Source organism: Taudactylus pleione, unplaced genomic scaffold (genome assembly GCF_031769625.1).
Source record: "Taudactylus pleione unplaced genomic scaffold, aTauple2 ptg000156l, whole genome shotgun sequence".
NCBI lineage: Eukaryota > Metazoa > Chordata > Amphibia > Anura > Myobatrachidae > Taudactylus > Taudactylus pleione.
This window is the reverse complement of record NW_028284558.1, coordinates 3141232-3157289: the sequence shown is the minus strand read 5'-3', so window position 1 is coordinate 3157289 and position 16058 is coordinate 3141232. Positions and strand designations below refer to the sequence as shown.

Below are 16058 nucleotides of genomic sequence, written 5' to 3'. Positions count from 1 at the left end.
TAAAGAAACATGTTGCGTGGCTGGTTGTGGTGGACCTTCCAGGAGGTGTTGGCATTCGTACCTTGGGCTCTCGAAAACTGAATCCTTATACTGTTGATTGAATGCTGTTTTTCTGTAAGGATTTTTTTGTCCAATAGTTTTTAAATGAAACGTAGTACACAATGAGTGTCCTTGGGCCATCTTCGTTGTTGCTTTTTGGTGCATAGGTGCCGGAGTTTGTTTTAAAGATAAAGTCCCTGACGTTTAATTCCCCAAATAAGCAATCTACCGAGATGTTTAGAAGTATGCAGATCATTGGTCTGACTGAAATTCAATCTGCAAACACTGCACTATAATGGGTATATTTACCAAAGTGCGGGTTTAAAGAAGTGGAGTTGTTGGTTGTAGAAGTGGATTGGTTGCGATGAGCAATAACTTCACTTGTAAAATCCAGCACTTTAGTAAATATATCCCTAATGCTGGGTACACATCAGAAAGTGTGTTTCCAGCCGACGGGGCGTACACACTGGAGCAATATATATTTCAGTGGCCGCATCCATAAACATGGGGCCGTACACGAAATCTTCTGATTGACAGTACAGCACAGTAGATGGCCTATACAACCTGCGGGAGCAGGTAATCCGGAGGAGACACTGTGCACTCACCACAATATGTCATTCCAATTCGCCTGGAAATGACATATCGCTCTAGTGTGTTCCCAGGCCAAGCCCCCTCTTAGTGTTCGAGAAAAAAAAAAATAGATATATATAAAAAATATATATATTTTTATATATATCTATAAAATATATCTGTCCAGCACTCCTGCGGTGTAGTACAGCTGGCCCGATGCCTCTCCTGTAAACATCGACCTACTCGAGTCTGCGGGAGATTTTTTTCTTAAAATAAGATATTAGATCCTAAGTGCCGTCCACATTTGTTGGTGTATCTCTCTATCTATGCACATACAATCTCTATATCGCTATATATACACATACAAATCTCTATCTTGAGCCTAATGCACTAAACACGAGAATCTGAAGATTTGACTTTGATAATGGCAAATTGGTAAACGACTACACAAGACAAAGGAAAGCATACCCTTCGCTGTGCAGTAAAGTCTTTTTCCAAATCTTCCCGCGGCACCCAGAGACATAACACCAGCTTAGTGGTAATAGAGACAAGTCAGAAGGCTACACAGGAACTGCAGCGGCAAATAATGGCAAGTAATTTATCACTTCTCACAGGACTAAAAGAACGTGACACAAATGCTACAACGATAAACACAATCTATCGGTATGCGAAAAAAAACTCCTAGCACAAGTAAATGGGACAAAATATGGTGAGAACTGTACAATACACATCTTGCTTGTTTTAAAAGCACTTTGTTAAACTGTCCCCAAGACATCAGATGTAAAGATTTATTATAGTGAATAGGTACCTACACACACAGATTAACCTAATTTGGTTAAAATACACTTAACATTACAGCACAACAATACCGACAAAAGGTACATGCCATATTGTCATATGGTCTATCTTTAATTTATTATATATAAATATATGTAGCAAATCATTTAATGTGCACATGTCGTAATTTTAGATAATTTTTTATCAACAAATTAGCATTTTATAAAATAGATATCTGTTATTTGTTTCTCGTCTAGGCAGGGTGCCCGCAGAATGCAGCAGAATAAAAGGCTATTCCCGCTGCAGTCTGGTACCACAGGCTAATGTAATAACGTACCTTTCCAGGCATGCTCAGCGAGGGCTTAAGTGGTCCAGGTGAGGAGCTAAAATGGCCTCGCCTACATTATAGAAAAATCACTGTAAAGACAGCCAACTGTATTTAAAGTTTTTGTTTTTTTCATTTGGTAACGTTTTATGGATGATGGGGCCGCAGTATCCACACTAAGCAGCAATTTTATTGAGACAATAACCACTGCTACAACCAATGTTGTGCTTTTCTATAGCAGAAATGGACACTGCCCACATGCCACCAGACAACACCTCATTTATGTGCACGTGCTGTTCTGCAACACACACTATCAATTTTGTGCTGCAGCTATGAAACCATCTAGCCATATATAATAGCAATGCATTCAGGTGGCAGCTTGGGGGGGTACACATATCCCCAAACACTGGCACTGCAATTGTTAAAAAGGACTGCGACGCTTAGAATGAAACTCTTATACAATAGATATACAGCCATCATTCACAAATGTATATTCAAGAGCATCACAGGAGTTTGTATAACTCTGCTGTGTATAAATCCACTGGGGGACAGAAGAAAACGGCAGATGACAGGTTAGATTGCACATGTCCTCAGCTCTGAGCCAATGTATGTAGTGTGCATCATAATGGTCTAGGGCACAGGTTCTCAAACTCGGTCCTCAGGACCCCAAACAGTGCATGTTTTCCAGGTCTCCTCACAGAATCACAGGTGAACTAATTAGCTCCACCTGTGGATCTTTTAAAATGTGTCAGTGAGTAATGACTACACCTGTGCACCTGCTAGGTTACCTGCAAAACATGACCCATGTGGAGTCTTGGGGACAGAGTTTGAGAACCTCTGGTCTAGGGGCCTGATTCAGAGTTTTACGCTAGGCAGATGTTTTCGCATGCGTCTGAGTTACGCTAAGGCAGACCACTGAAGTCACTCACAGAGACTATTCCCATGCAGTGTGATTGACAGGAAGGGAGTGTGTTCAAAACACAGGCGTGCCGCGACCGTTTCAGGGACGTTCATCACATCCTGCATCTACGATCCTGTGCGCAAGAAACATGGCTCCGGCATCCCAGTTACCACAGCAAATCTGCAGGACCATAGGCTCACTTAGGACTGCGATAATGAAATGGTCTGCATCATTTGCATATTTCCGCATGGCATCTGTGTACAACTCTGAATCAGGTCATGTGTAAATATACATGTATGGCTCACTTGGGGCAGCCATATTTGATCAAATATCTTTAGTACATGGACAGTATACATGGCTTTGCTCCACGTTGTCAAAAACTAAAGTGCTGCATTCGTCCTGCAAACCTTATGGACCCATGTGTATCAATAGCTATCCACCTGCATCGGTGCACTTCCAATATTCATTGGGCTTAGACATGTCCCATTACTTACAGAAGAGGAATGACTACCTCATGCCTCACCTCATCTTAGATTCAGGCTGCGCAAACAACAATCAGGCAATAGAGGGAGGAGGGACTATTCCTTATATTGCTAATGTCTTATTTCCGCTATATATCTAAAATGTAGCAAGACCACAAATATTACCCACAATATAGCTAGGGCTAGTTAAGGTGCCCACACACATACCGATCTGCCCACTATCAGCCAATGTGTACTATTTTCCTTGAAACTCTCCCCGGCAGCTCTGCACACGATTTGGTGTCCAATCTTCAAACGCTCTCTCCTGCAGTCAGACTTTTTACAGTGCATCGCCTCCTAGATTGTCAGATCTGCCATACTGCACGGCAGATCTGAAGACGCGATGTGCGACCAGCGGGGACGCGCATCGCATCGTGAGTGGGGACGCACGATTTCCTCACGATTTGGCCATATTTTACACAATCTGTCGTTCCAATGTGTCTGAATCGGCCAGATCGTGTAAAATATCGCTATGTGTGTGGGCACCTTTACATGCATGTAAGGCACAAATAATATTGAGTTCACTGCAGGCATTTTTAAATACAGAAAGGTTTACTAGTCTCATTCAGTTGACTGTATCGAAGTATCTTCAGAAATTAGTAAAAATTATAACCATTAACATAGTCACTGAGCCAGATCAGTCTTGTAACCTTAGTCCTACATGGTAAGATTTATTGGCACACAATGAAAAAAATGATCACCACTTGTAAGAGGTCCCCATCGTGTACAATAGACAGAAATCCGTCACTAATTCTAAATTTATATGCCCTATATAAACAGTTAATATGTACCAATTATGAATAAATGCATAGGAACTCAGGGACTATACTGCAAAATAATGGAGATAGATTAAGTTTAGATTATGGGGATTTATTTTTTTTATTGTGCAGACCATACTTCCTGTTAATAAACCAATAGAAAAATACCTCTACGAATTCACAATAATGGATAACAGGACTAGCGCTTACTAAGGCAGTCTTTGCTTTCAGCCATGATGAATTTCTTATGTGCATATTGTTATATAATACATACTAAAAAAAAAAAAAGTGTGCCCCAGTTGCTTTTAGCAAGTATATAAGTATATCAATGCTACTTTTCATTTGCCACTTTAAGCAACCTTTAAGCACAGTTTTGATTTTAAGTCATCCGTGCTATTGTAATGTATTCCGTGATCACACAAGCATTGTTGATATGCCAGGTGTGGAGAACGAAAAAAAAAAAACACAATGTCCCCTCTAAATATCTTTTATCACCTGCAACAGATCGGCTATCAGCTGCTTGCTAAGCTACCAGGATATTTAAAAATTAAAAGGGGACATGTGACCCTATGGAGTGCAGCTAGGGTACGTTACTTCTGCTGCCATGCACTGTCAGGCAGCCACAAGTGAAAAACATAATTTCCAGGCTCCTGTAAGCCCCTCGGCATAAAAAATTCAGGGAAATCAGACTTTTTATGCCATTTTCACTGGAAAGCACAAACAACTGAAACTGACTCATGCCAAATGAATATCAGTAAATTGCTTTGATTGTGTACTCAACGTTAAGGCACATTCAAATTATTTATACAATGTCAATTTTGGCCACAGAAAACAGATTCCTAGGAGTATGTGCATTTTCTTGCTCTTCCCTCTGAGGATTCACTACTCAAATTCTATTTACTAAACAACTTGGAAATACCTATAAGTGACAGTCAGAGTTAACCCCTTCTAGCTGATACTCCAAAACATAAAAACGGGATAGGAACAAAAAAAAATAAAAATAAAATAAAATTAATTCTCAAAGATATGGAACAGACAAAAGTTATCTATATTCACAGAGATCGCTGTACATAATAAAGTCTTTTTTTTTTTTTTAAATTAATGACTAAAATATAAATTCATGGAAAGGGGACTACATATATTTAAAAAATTTTGGGTCAGTTACTATTGGCTGAAAACGTCAATAAAACGTATAGCCTTGGACATCGGTTATCCAGCAGAAATCTAGGTTTTTTTTGTTTGTTTTTCATTTAACTTACGATTGTCGGTGACTCCAGCTCTATATCTTTTTGCCATTTTATCATAAAACCACCCAGTGATCGTTCCTAAGGGAATGAGATTGAGTTTGTGCTGCTTGCTCATGGGCAGTGTGTCATTACGCTGTTATGTATTAAACGTTTCATTTTAAGTAAATAAACGACAAATTCAGAATGTGCATCCCAAATGTGTTACAAGAGTCCTGAAGTGCAGCATCAAAGTGAATTCACTTGACTATCTCTTCATTCCTCCATTCCATCTCCATCCTCTTAAAACTGCAGTCAAATATTTTAGTGCATGTAGTCTCCAATTTTCCTAGACAACCGCCTGCCAATTAAATTTTGCCGAATCAACTAGTTCATTGAGGATCAAAATCGTACAATATTTATTTTTTCATTCAGAAACTGCATTATTGCTTTGGAAACATGCTCAATCACAGGAAACAAACAAGTTCTGCTTATCATAAACATTTTATTTTCAATGAAACATTCCAAATGCCCAAAAACTATAAAGACCCCGCAAATCATTACGTTTCCCCAAAACAAAGCGTACGAAGCCTACGCTACGGCACACAATGTTTAGCAAGATACATAATGATGGGCTATTTTAAGAGGAAGGCAAACTTCGGTGATATTGCATTGCGATCATTTTTTATCATATCTATTATTTTACATTACAATGGAAGTGACATGTTCCAACAAGACACCTCAGCAGTATTTTAAAGCAGTAAACCATTCAAGCCAATTTCAGGAGCTTCTGAGTTTTTCTAATCCACTCTCCCTGTGGCTGAGCAAAATCGAATTGCCTCTCACATTTGCAGACAGATCTGTGAAGGTGATAATAGACCTGCACCCTGCTGTCACGAGGCAGGAAATAGGAAAATGGCATATGGGGCTGAAGCGAAATAAAAAAAAATAAAAAAATAAAAATATATATATATATATATATAAAAAAATAAAAAAAAAAACGCAATAGAAACCAAACAAGAACAAGAGAGATTTAAACAAAGGAGACCTGCAACCCAATATGCTTTGTAAGTTTAATTTCTTTTCAGATGCATTTGGCATACTTAAAATCTTTCATCTGTCATGGAGTCTGAGAACACGCGAGGTGGTTGGGAAACTTTAATTGTCTACCAATGCAGAAAATTCATAGTGAAATCGCTCTGACATTCTGTTGTTTAGGGGTTCTGCACAGCAGCAATATGGGATTGGGTAAGGAGCTGATAATCCCTAGCAGCTCTAACCATATCTGTAGCTCGTTTTCAGAAACATGCAATCGACCGATTAACCAACAAAGGGAGAATGAGTCGCTTCATTTAAGCTGCTTTTGGTAGAGATGCAAGGACCCTCTCAAGCAGAGGCGAACAAGTCTCTTGGGAATACAGCAATGAGCTAATTGTAGAGTACAGCGTGAGACACGGAGGAGGGAAAAAAAAAAAAAAGTTGAACCTCCCCCCAACATCCAAAAAAACAACAAGTGCCAAATAACACTGAAACACAAAATGAATTCTGTTAATGCAAATGCTTGGTGTAGATCTAATAAAGCAATGTTAGTAACTAGCTTATACCGTACCTTTCCCTTTACACTCTGAATAGGATCCACAACCACTGCTACAGCTCTCTCCGATAAGGCTTCAAAGCTTTGCTGAGTGTTTATGTCAACGCCAGAGAGCCAGCAACCAAAGCCGGGATGGCTGTGGTACCAACCCACCACCATCTCAGGCCTGCAACGAAAAGACCGTTCAGACTCCCAAACATATAAGATATGAAAAGAGACATTAAAACTAACAGAGTATAAATTAGGACTAGGAACAGGAAACTCATTGGTGTGAAAAAGGCACCATTAGGAACGTTCACCATAGTATCATTGTGAAAGCATGAACATGAATATGTGTGACAAAGGAGTGCTATCATTAAGGGATACACATTAGCGATTGTAGATCGTGTTTTCAGTATTTCACCCTGTTACCACACCTTCCCGAAGCCAGTTTTTACCCTTTCAGCACTTGAGTAAATATCTTCTCTTTAAATATCAATTAAACCAGCAGTACAACTAGGAACCCAGTCAAAAAGCAATTTACACTGTTCGGCTCAGCTGCTGAGCCTTTTGTTAACATTAATTTTGAAGATTTTTTTCCCCTCGCAGTAAAAGACTTTTGAGCATACACATGACAACTGTTGAAAGGTAAAAAATATTACTGCAATGAAAATTATTTGCGGCATTAACGCTCGTGTGCTTCACCAGACAGAACTGTTTACTAATAAAGCAATTAGGACCAGCCCTGGCGGCAAATCTTTAACTACCCTTTCATGCAAAATACAAAAGCCGCATAGCTGGTTAAAGAAATATAATGACGACAACTGCTGGCACTTCAACACAGGAGCTGTGGTATGTAAAATGCAGGAGGGATCATACTAAAGTGCCAAGACACATTTATATCAGAACTACTAGTCCAAGCATGCCTTTCAAGCTCCAGGTTACCCATTTTTTTTCATTAATAATGCACGTAAATTTACATTTTTGATATTTAATAGCCTATTTTGTACTTTCATTTCATTCATAATAATCAACTAATGATAAAATGATTTAAGAGGACGTACATTGATTTTCTGATGTTCTATGGGGGGGCAGAAAACATTTAAACGAGTGTTTCTGAGATCAGGTCCTTACACATCTCTACCAGCTCTGTCTGAGGAAGTAAGTAGGATAATTAGCGGCCCAGCCAAGTAGACCAAGTCACCTGTGCACAGCTAAAGTAATCCTGAACATAAGAGCTGCTATGGGTGCATGAGGATCGGATTTGAGAAATGCTGATTAAAACGCATTAGCTTTTCTATAGTTGAAAAGATATTTGCACTGGTGATTTTAAAATTCATTCGTACCACTAAAATAAGAGATGGGGGAGAACTGTATACACCATTTCAAAGTAAATAAAGGCCTCAATTTTAACAATACGGTTCATTAGAGAAATTGACTCTTACGGTCTAATTAATTAAATTAAACAATTCTAGGTCAGCCACATTGTTTCAAAAGAGAGAAGAACTAATAGATGTATTTCTATCCATCTGAATGCTACCACATTTAATTGTTTTATCCACCAATCAGATCTGGTATTTCCAACAGCCAAACCAAACAACCAGATCCATGGGTTCCATTAACCAACTAGAATACAATCACAAATAGTGGGCACCAGCCCTTTATCCGACCAGGAACAATTGTAATCCGAAAAATGTAAAATCACTCTCTGCCATCAACGATGGCCAGTGGACCAGCTGCAGCACTAATAGGTCAATTTGGTCGGACGACAAACCGTAACAGTAGTGTCTGCCGAAGCGCTCTTGCACTTTGGCGGCAATTCGATTGTTTTCACCCGCGGCTGACACTAATGGGTGCCCGACTGAGCCAATAAATTGTTGCTCAGTTCTGGGGCAAATAGCGGCGGGAGCACACATTTCTGCTCGCACCCTCTTCAGGTGGCGAGCAAAAATGTACGACAAGCCCGTGGTTTGGGCGCGCTAACAAAGACTTTGGGACAGGTTTAGCTGTTTTACGCAACTAAACCCAGTCTACTTGGGTGCGGACATGCACGATAAGGCTTGGGTGCCCAAAACTATTAAATATCGCACTCTGATCTCTCGTCACTTCAGACGGGAGATCGGGCACAATAAAACAATTGAAGCACCATCATATGGATAGATGGGGATTTTAAGATCTCAGACTATAAACACTATAAACAATTTATTGACAAGTCAGCAGAAACCTTCAGATTACAAGTAGTACATACTTATTTTCCACCAGAAGGCAGCAAACAATGTGAGGTTATTTTATGGTCACTGTTACTTAAATCCTATTGAAGGCTGAATTCCCTAGGAAGCAATGGTGCACTTTCAATTCTCAAAAAGTGAGGAGTATTCCTAATGAAATGGTGCCATGGTTAAACAAACATACACTACTACACAGTTTTCCAGCATGGATCCCTATGGAATTGTCCAAGTGACAATGTCAGCTGCTATTAATCCACTAATAACCTCTGGATGAGTAAGCGCACCACACTGCTGCTTTTTGACATGTAAACTTTGCTTGCAATAAGCAAAATTGGGCAATTTAAATAAATTTTACAAAGCAGTACTGCAATGTATGCCTATAGGTTTTTGGAAACCTGTATAAAAAAGATAAAAAGATAGGAGATCTTATTTGGTAATAATACATTATCCGTTTCATCCTCCCTTTTCCTCCTAGAAAAGACAGGGCATTTATGTTTTCAAATCAAAAGTCTGTTGGAGCTCTTGAAAGAGAACAACATGGATTTAAAGTCTTTTCAGTGCATTTTTAATGCATTACTAGTGGTAGGTTGTGCTGGCAACCTACTGCTCTGAGAGTCTCTTGATCGTTATGATACTTTAAACAAAACATACACAGGAAAAGGCACTGTAAGGACACAGAAAAGCAAGGAGAGTTGTAGGAAAAGCTGTCTGCTCGAACTTAGTAAAAATTGATGGTGAAGGTTACGGTATTAAAATTTATCCTAAAATAGTCACCATTGCAGGTACAGTAACAAAGGTCTCCCATGCCTGGAAAGTGTCCTGTATCTTTGCCAAGGTCATTTTTATTTTTCAGCACAGCAAACGTGACGCTATTACAGTATACATAATAGGGTATTAAAACAAGAGGCTTACCTTCCAGTTTGCTTCAACATGTCCAACATTTTAGCTTGGAACACTGGGTCCACAGCCTCCACACTAACACCCTGCAAAATACAAATTATTTCCACCTTTATTATTTGCGCTTACCAGAATCCTACAAAACGATATGCAATTCTCAAAAAAAACAGTGCATATAATAAGAATCACAATGTGCTTCTATGTTTGCAACAAGGAATGATCAATGCAACCCAAGCTGTTCAGATAGCAAACGGCAAAAGGTTATTGTCGTTACCCTCAAGACACAAATCTGTTAAAGGAAGCAGGATTCATCTACTAAAAATAAAGTGCAACAGTTTGTGACAAGACAGAGTTTGGTAGAAAGCCTACACAATTATGAGCAAGGCCGATCCAAACACTAGTGACGGCTTTTGGAAAAAGCAGTGTACTATAGGCTGCACAAAAAATTTCTATATTATTTAATTGACATTTAAAACAAAAACAAAAAAAGAAAACCTTGCTTTGTACGTTGACCTAGAGCATTTATCTTAACCCAAACTGCATGTTCTAACATTACTCCCGTAGTTTATTGCTGGGTACACACTATGACCCAATGCAAGCTATATATCGTTCCAACATTTGTGCGCCCGATCGTGCGTGCCTGCTGTGCTGCACAGAGACGATGCAATGAACAACTCCATGCGACAATGGAACAACATTGCGCCACCATACACTGGTGAATACACACTACACTGTCGCATAGTATGCACCCACATTGTATCACAAAGCTCACTGCAGCGATTTAAAAAAGAAAAAAAAAAAACGAATATTGAATTAATCGGTGTACTGGATTAGGAGTCACAAATCCAAAAGGAAAGCAGCAGTACTAAGCCTTAAGGGCTAGCACCCTGGTATTGGTTTTCTTGTTACAGAGAGCTGTGCGAGCCAATTAAAAATGTAGGAAAGTTTCATAATGCATTGATGCGGAAGCAGAGTTGATCGTAAAATGGATGTAACTCATGTTTAATAAAAAAAAAAAAAAAAAAAAAGTAAACAATGCATGCGTAAGGACTATGTCTGCATAAATGCTGAGCCATACACAACTGCAGATATGCCTGTCCTCGCACTGGCAGCATAATGTATCCCCACATACAACAGGCATGCATTACAAACATTAACATCCATGTTTTTAACCATTTATTTTGTTGGCAAATTATGCAGTCGTATTTAGGCATAAGAAGAAAAAAAAAAAAAAAGAATTGCTAAACACACACTAGTGTGCACACAAAAATTATATTATATGTCTAAGCAACAAAGAAAGCACCATCAGCATCAACAGAGCATTCCCAGTCAGCCAATAAGTGCTGCCAGCTATCATCCTTACCCATTACAGGTTGTCTCCCATATCCAAATATTCCGAAATACGGAATTATTTTGGCATGACTGAGATAATGAAACCTTTGATTTTTTGATGGTTGAATGTACACAAACTTTGTCTAAAGGGGGGCATCCACTACACGATTTTAGCAGGCGATTGAACGATAACGACGTCGTTATCGTTCAAAAATCGTTTATAAATCGTGCAGTGTTTGGTCATTAACGATCAACGATGTGCGCTCCCGTTGGTCGTTTGATCGTCTCGTCAGTCGACTGAACATGCAGGTTAATTTCACTTGATCTATTAAAGATAGTTTGCAAATAGTTGTATATTGTATAAAATTACCATCAGGCTGTGTGTATAAGGTGTATATGAAACATAAATGAATTTCATTTCTGTACACAAACTTTGTTAGAGCCACAAATTTATTGAAAATATTGTATAAAATTGCCTGCAGGCTGTGTGTATAAGGTGTATATTACACATAAATGCATTCTGTGTGTATATTTGGGTCCTATTCCCAAGATGTTATTATGGTATGCAAATATTCCAAAATACAGAATATTCCATTATCCAAAATACCCCTGGTCCTAAGCATTTTGAATATGGGAGACTCAACCTGTATTTCAGAGCTGTAACAGAGCTTGTGCCGGCCCCTGTCCACTTAGTACACAATGCCATAACGTTGCGCAGAAAAGGACGTAACTGCCAGCTCAGTTAAGTGCAGCTTTGACCAGGCATCCTGATCAGCTGCATATACTATGCAGGGTGCCCATGCGGATACACCGCAGGTGCTGCAGGGTGCCGTTCTTTAGGCTCTATGTGGCACGATTGTACCACCCACAGAGCCTCTGCGCGATAGCACCACTTGCCCATAGCAAGTTTCTGCCCTGCATTACTCACACCTGCCTCTAAATATCTGCAAATAATATGGCTCTCTCAGAGGTATATGTGTCTGTGTCGTGGGCTTCATGTGTCAAATGCCCTTACTGCACAGCCTAGTGTAGAATTCACCTCACCAGGAGCAAATACCAGGAACACTCAGGTCTGCATATGACAGGGCTTGACAAATTGTTGTAAAATCTAGGAGCCAGATCACCATCCCCCCAAAAAAATTACAGCAGTGAGTGAGATGCACAGCTCTGTGTTTTATGCAACTGTTATACACACTATACTAGTCCACAGAATGGTCACAGTTGAATGGATACAGTAAAATTAAGGCCCCCTCACTGCTCTACACAGCTCCCCTGCTCCACCACCCACCCCCACCCTCCAGTAATAACGGACCACATTTCACATAAAATAATGGTGCCAAAAAGTACAACAAAACCCCCCCCTCCCCTCGTGTTCACATCACTATCCCTCTGAAGCTGCTTCGCAATCCCTGGCCACGCATAGACCCTACTACCGGAGAGCTCTATGCAGCTAGAGATAGGAGACAGTAGACAGCTGGGATGTACAGGAGGATCAGCGTAGACTGGTACAGACAGCAGGGATCAGAGCAGGCCAGGATATAGAGGAATCGTCAGTGTAGGCCGGGACGGACAGAGGCACAGCAGGCGACACTCAGCACATGCACTCTTGTGCATGATATGAACACCGCAATACTATAGGCATGAATCTCCACCAGAGCTGATAAGGATCTGCTTCCTCCTTCACTGTAAAATCTAGTTGCCAGTCAGCAAAACCTGGTAGCCATGGCGAGCTGGCCCCCGGGATTTATCGAGCCCTGGCATATTTCTCGGCATGTGCAGAATGAGTTGATACAAGATATGCTATGTACACAGGCGTAGTACGCACTTTGCATCAGCCCCATTATGTATAGATGAAAAAGATTAAGGGCCTCAAATAGAGTTTGGAGCAAAATCAGCTAAAGATAACAGTTTACACCTGGATGAACCATGTTGTAATGCATGGGGAGCACACACGGGCAACAGAAAGATGTAGACAGACAATATACACCTTCAGGAGGTCAACGGAGAAGGAGGAAGAGAAGCAATTTATCATCATGACAGGGAGTATCCGAGTATTATTATTCTCCTCTCCACATACATACATAGACACACACTTGGTCCATATATATTTGGACACTGACAAAATTTTAATTGTGGCTGTTCTTGTAGCCTAAGGACAGCCTGTGTCACTTGCATTCAGAGCTCCTCTGACCACATGCCCAAATGCAAATGTCACACTTGGAATCAAATCCAGACCCTTTGCCTGCTTAATTGATAAAGAACTCATTAAGAATTAACCAACACCTGTCCATTAAACAGCTATTGAGGCAACTGTCCAATTGCTTTTGGTCCCTTGAAAAAGAGGGGGTTACATATTAAAACTCTGCAATTCCTAATCCATTATTCCAATATGGATGTGAATGCCCTCAAATTAAAGCGGATAGTTATATTAGGAATATGGTTTTAAAGTGCAGACTATCTTGAATGTTGTTTTGGTAAACCGCTAAAACAATAATTGTGTCAGCGTCCAAACAAAGACAAACCTAACTGGATCTAGATCTATATAGATCTAGCTATTTCTGTCTATATCTATACATACGTACATATATACACATGGACTGTCTCGTTACAATGTAATCTGCCAAGGAGTGGGAAAGATTAGGCAGCAATGAACAGTTAGTTCTTGAGGTTGATGTGTTGAAAGCAGGAAAAAATGGGCAAGCGTAAGGATCTGAGCGACTTTGACAAAGGTCAAATGGTGATGGCTAGAGGACTGGGTCAGAGCATCTCCGAAATGGCAGGTTTAGTGGGGTGTTCCTCGTATGCAGTGGTTTGTATCTATCAAAAGTTATCTAAGGAAGGACAATATGTGAACCGGTGACAGGGTCATGGGCGCCCAAGGCTCATTGATGTGTATGGAGAGCAAAGGCTAGCTCATTTGGTCCTAGGCAACAGAAGAGCTACTGGAGCACAAATTGCTAAAAAAGTTGATAGCCATGACAGAAAGGTGTCAGAACACAGAGTGCTTTTCAGCTTGCTGCGTAGCCGCACCGGTTAGAGTGCCCATGCTGACCCCTGTCCACCACAAAAGCACCTAAAATGGGCAGGTGAGCATCAGAACTGGATCATGGAGCAATGGAAGAAGGTGGCCTGGTCTGACGGATCACATTTTCATTTACATCAAGTGATGTAAGCTCTTGCGAGCAGGGCCCTCTACCCTCTTATGCTTCTCCTTACTTTACTTTCTACTTCTTACTCCCCACTAGGGCACCTAACACTTGGTTGCTTATGCTCAGTTGCTTATCTGGGTGTTATGGTTGCTAATGTAGCAATGTATATTATCCTTGACCTGTATTGTAAGGCGCTGACGAACACTTGTTGCGCCATATAAATAAATGATAATAATAATAATGGCCGGGTGCATGTGCGTCATTTACCTAGGGAAAAGATGGCACAGGATGCACTATGGGAAGAACGCAACCCGGCGGAGGCAATGAAGATTTGGGCAAAGTTCTGCAGGAAAAACCTGGGTCCTGGCATTCATGTTGATGTTAGTTTAACAAGTACCACCTACCAAAACATAGTTGCAGACCACTGACTTCTGCAGTTTGTACTCTTGGTACTTTGGCCGAGGAGGTTTTTGATAGGTACACTAGAAAATACACAGTCTTATGTACCTTGGTCAAAGTATATATAGCGAGAGCGTGGACGGCCACTACGGATCCTGAGTTTCAAACTTGGGTTGCTCTAGTTAATACCACAATATCTCATGAGTGGTATTTATATACTACTCGTAAAGCTGAATCCAAGTTTGACCGAATTTGGCAGAGATGGTTACAAACTACAAATGCTAAGTTGCCGCTGGATCAGCATACTTTACCTAGACTTTATGTTATGTTTATTGATTGGGAGTCAGACTATGGTTGGATCTTGCTCAATGCTTTTTAAATATGATTATGTAATGCATATTGGCAATGGAGCTTTCTACATTCTGTGCTCTAACATTTAAGTGTGAATGCTCTAGCGTAAAATATATTGTATATTCTGTACTAGATGATTTTGATACTATTCTACACTGAGTAAATTTGTATTTATTTTTCTCTGCTATGCTCTGCAATTTGCAAACATGCAATTTATATTAGGTGTTCTATGATTCATATGTGATAATTATTGTAATTTTTGTTTTATTGTTACATTGCATTGGTTAATTGAAAAACAAACAATTTCAATAAAAATACTCAATTAAAAGAAAAAAAAAAAAAAAAAAAACAAACAGTTGCAGACCAAGTGCACCCATTTATGGCAACTGTATTCTCCGAAGGCAGTGACCTCTTACAGCAGGATAATGTGCCCTGCCACACTGCAAAAAACATTCAGGAATGGTTTGAGGAACAAGACAAAGCCCAAGGTGTTGACTTGGCCTCAATTCAACTGATTTAAAGGATCCTCTGTTAACTTTGTGCCACACGACACCTTCAGAGGTCGTGTGGAGGCCATGCCTCAACGAGTCAGCTGTTTTGGCAGCACGAGGGTGACCTACACAATATTAGGCAGATGGTTTTAACTAGGGGTGTGCACCGGCCACTTTTCGTGTTTTGGTTTTGGATCTGGATCTTTCTTCGTGTTTTGGATCTGGATTGGTTTTGCCAAAACCACCCTTCCGTGTTTTGGGTTCTGGGTTTTGTGTTTTGGATCTGGATCTTTTCTTAAAAAAAAAAAAAAAAAAATGCTAAAATCACATAAAATGGGCCTTTTTTTGTTCCTACGCTATTAATAACCCCAATAACATTAATTTCCACTCATTTTCACTCTATTCTGAACACTTCACAATATTGTTTTTAGGCCAAAAGGTTGCACCGAGGTAGCTGGATGACTATGCTAAGCGACACAAGTGGGCGGCACAAACACGTGGCCCATCTAGGAGTGGCACTGCAG

General features: G+C 40.1%; 1 protein-coding gene across 1 annotated transcript in view; it reads right to left on the bottom strand.

Annotated features, from left to right (window-relative positions):
- Window positions 1-16058, bottom strand: part of PSMD14 (proteasome 26S subunit, non-ATPase 14) — a 99940-nt gene that overhangs the window by 30378 nt on the left and 53504 nt on the right. The window contains exons 5-6 of the mRNA XM_088474881.1: window positions 9828-9898; window positions 6724-6874 (exon numbers count right to left, since the gene is read on the bottom strand). Coding sequence (XP_088331007.1) covers window positions 6724-6874; window positions 9828-9898 — 222 coding nt within the window. The remainder of the gene's footprint in view (window positions 1-6723; window positions 6875-9827; window positions 9899-16058) is intronic.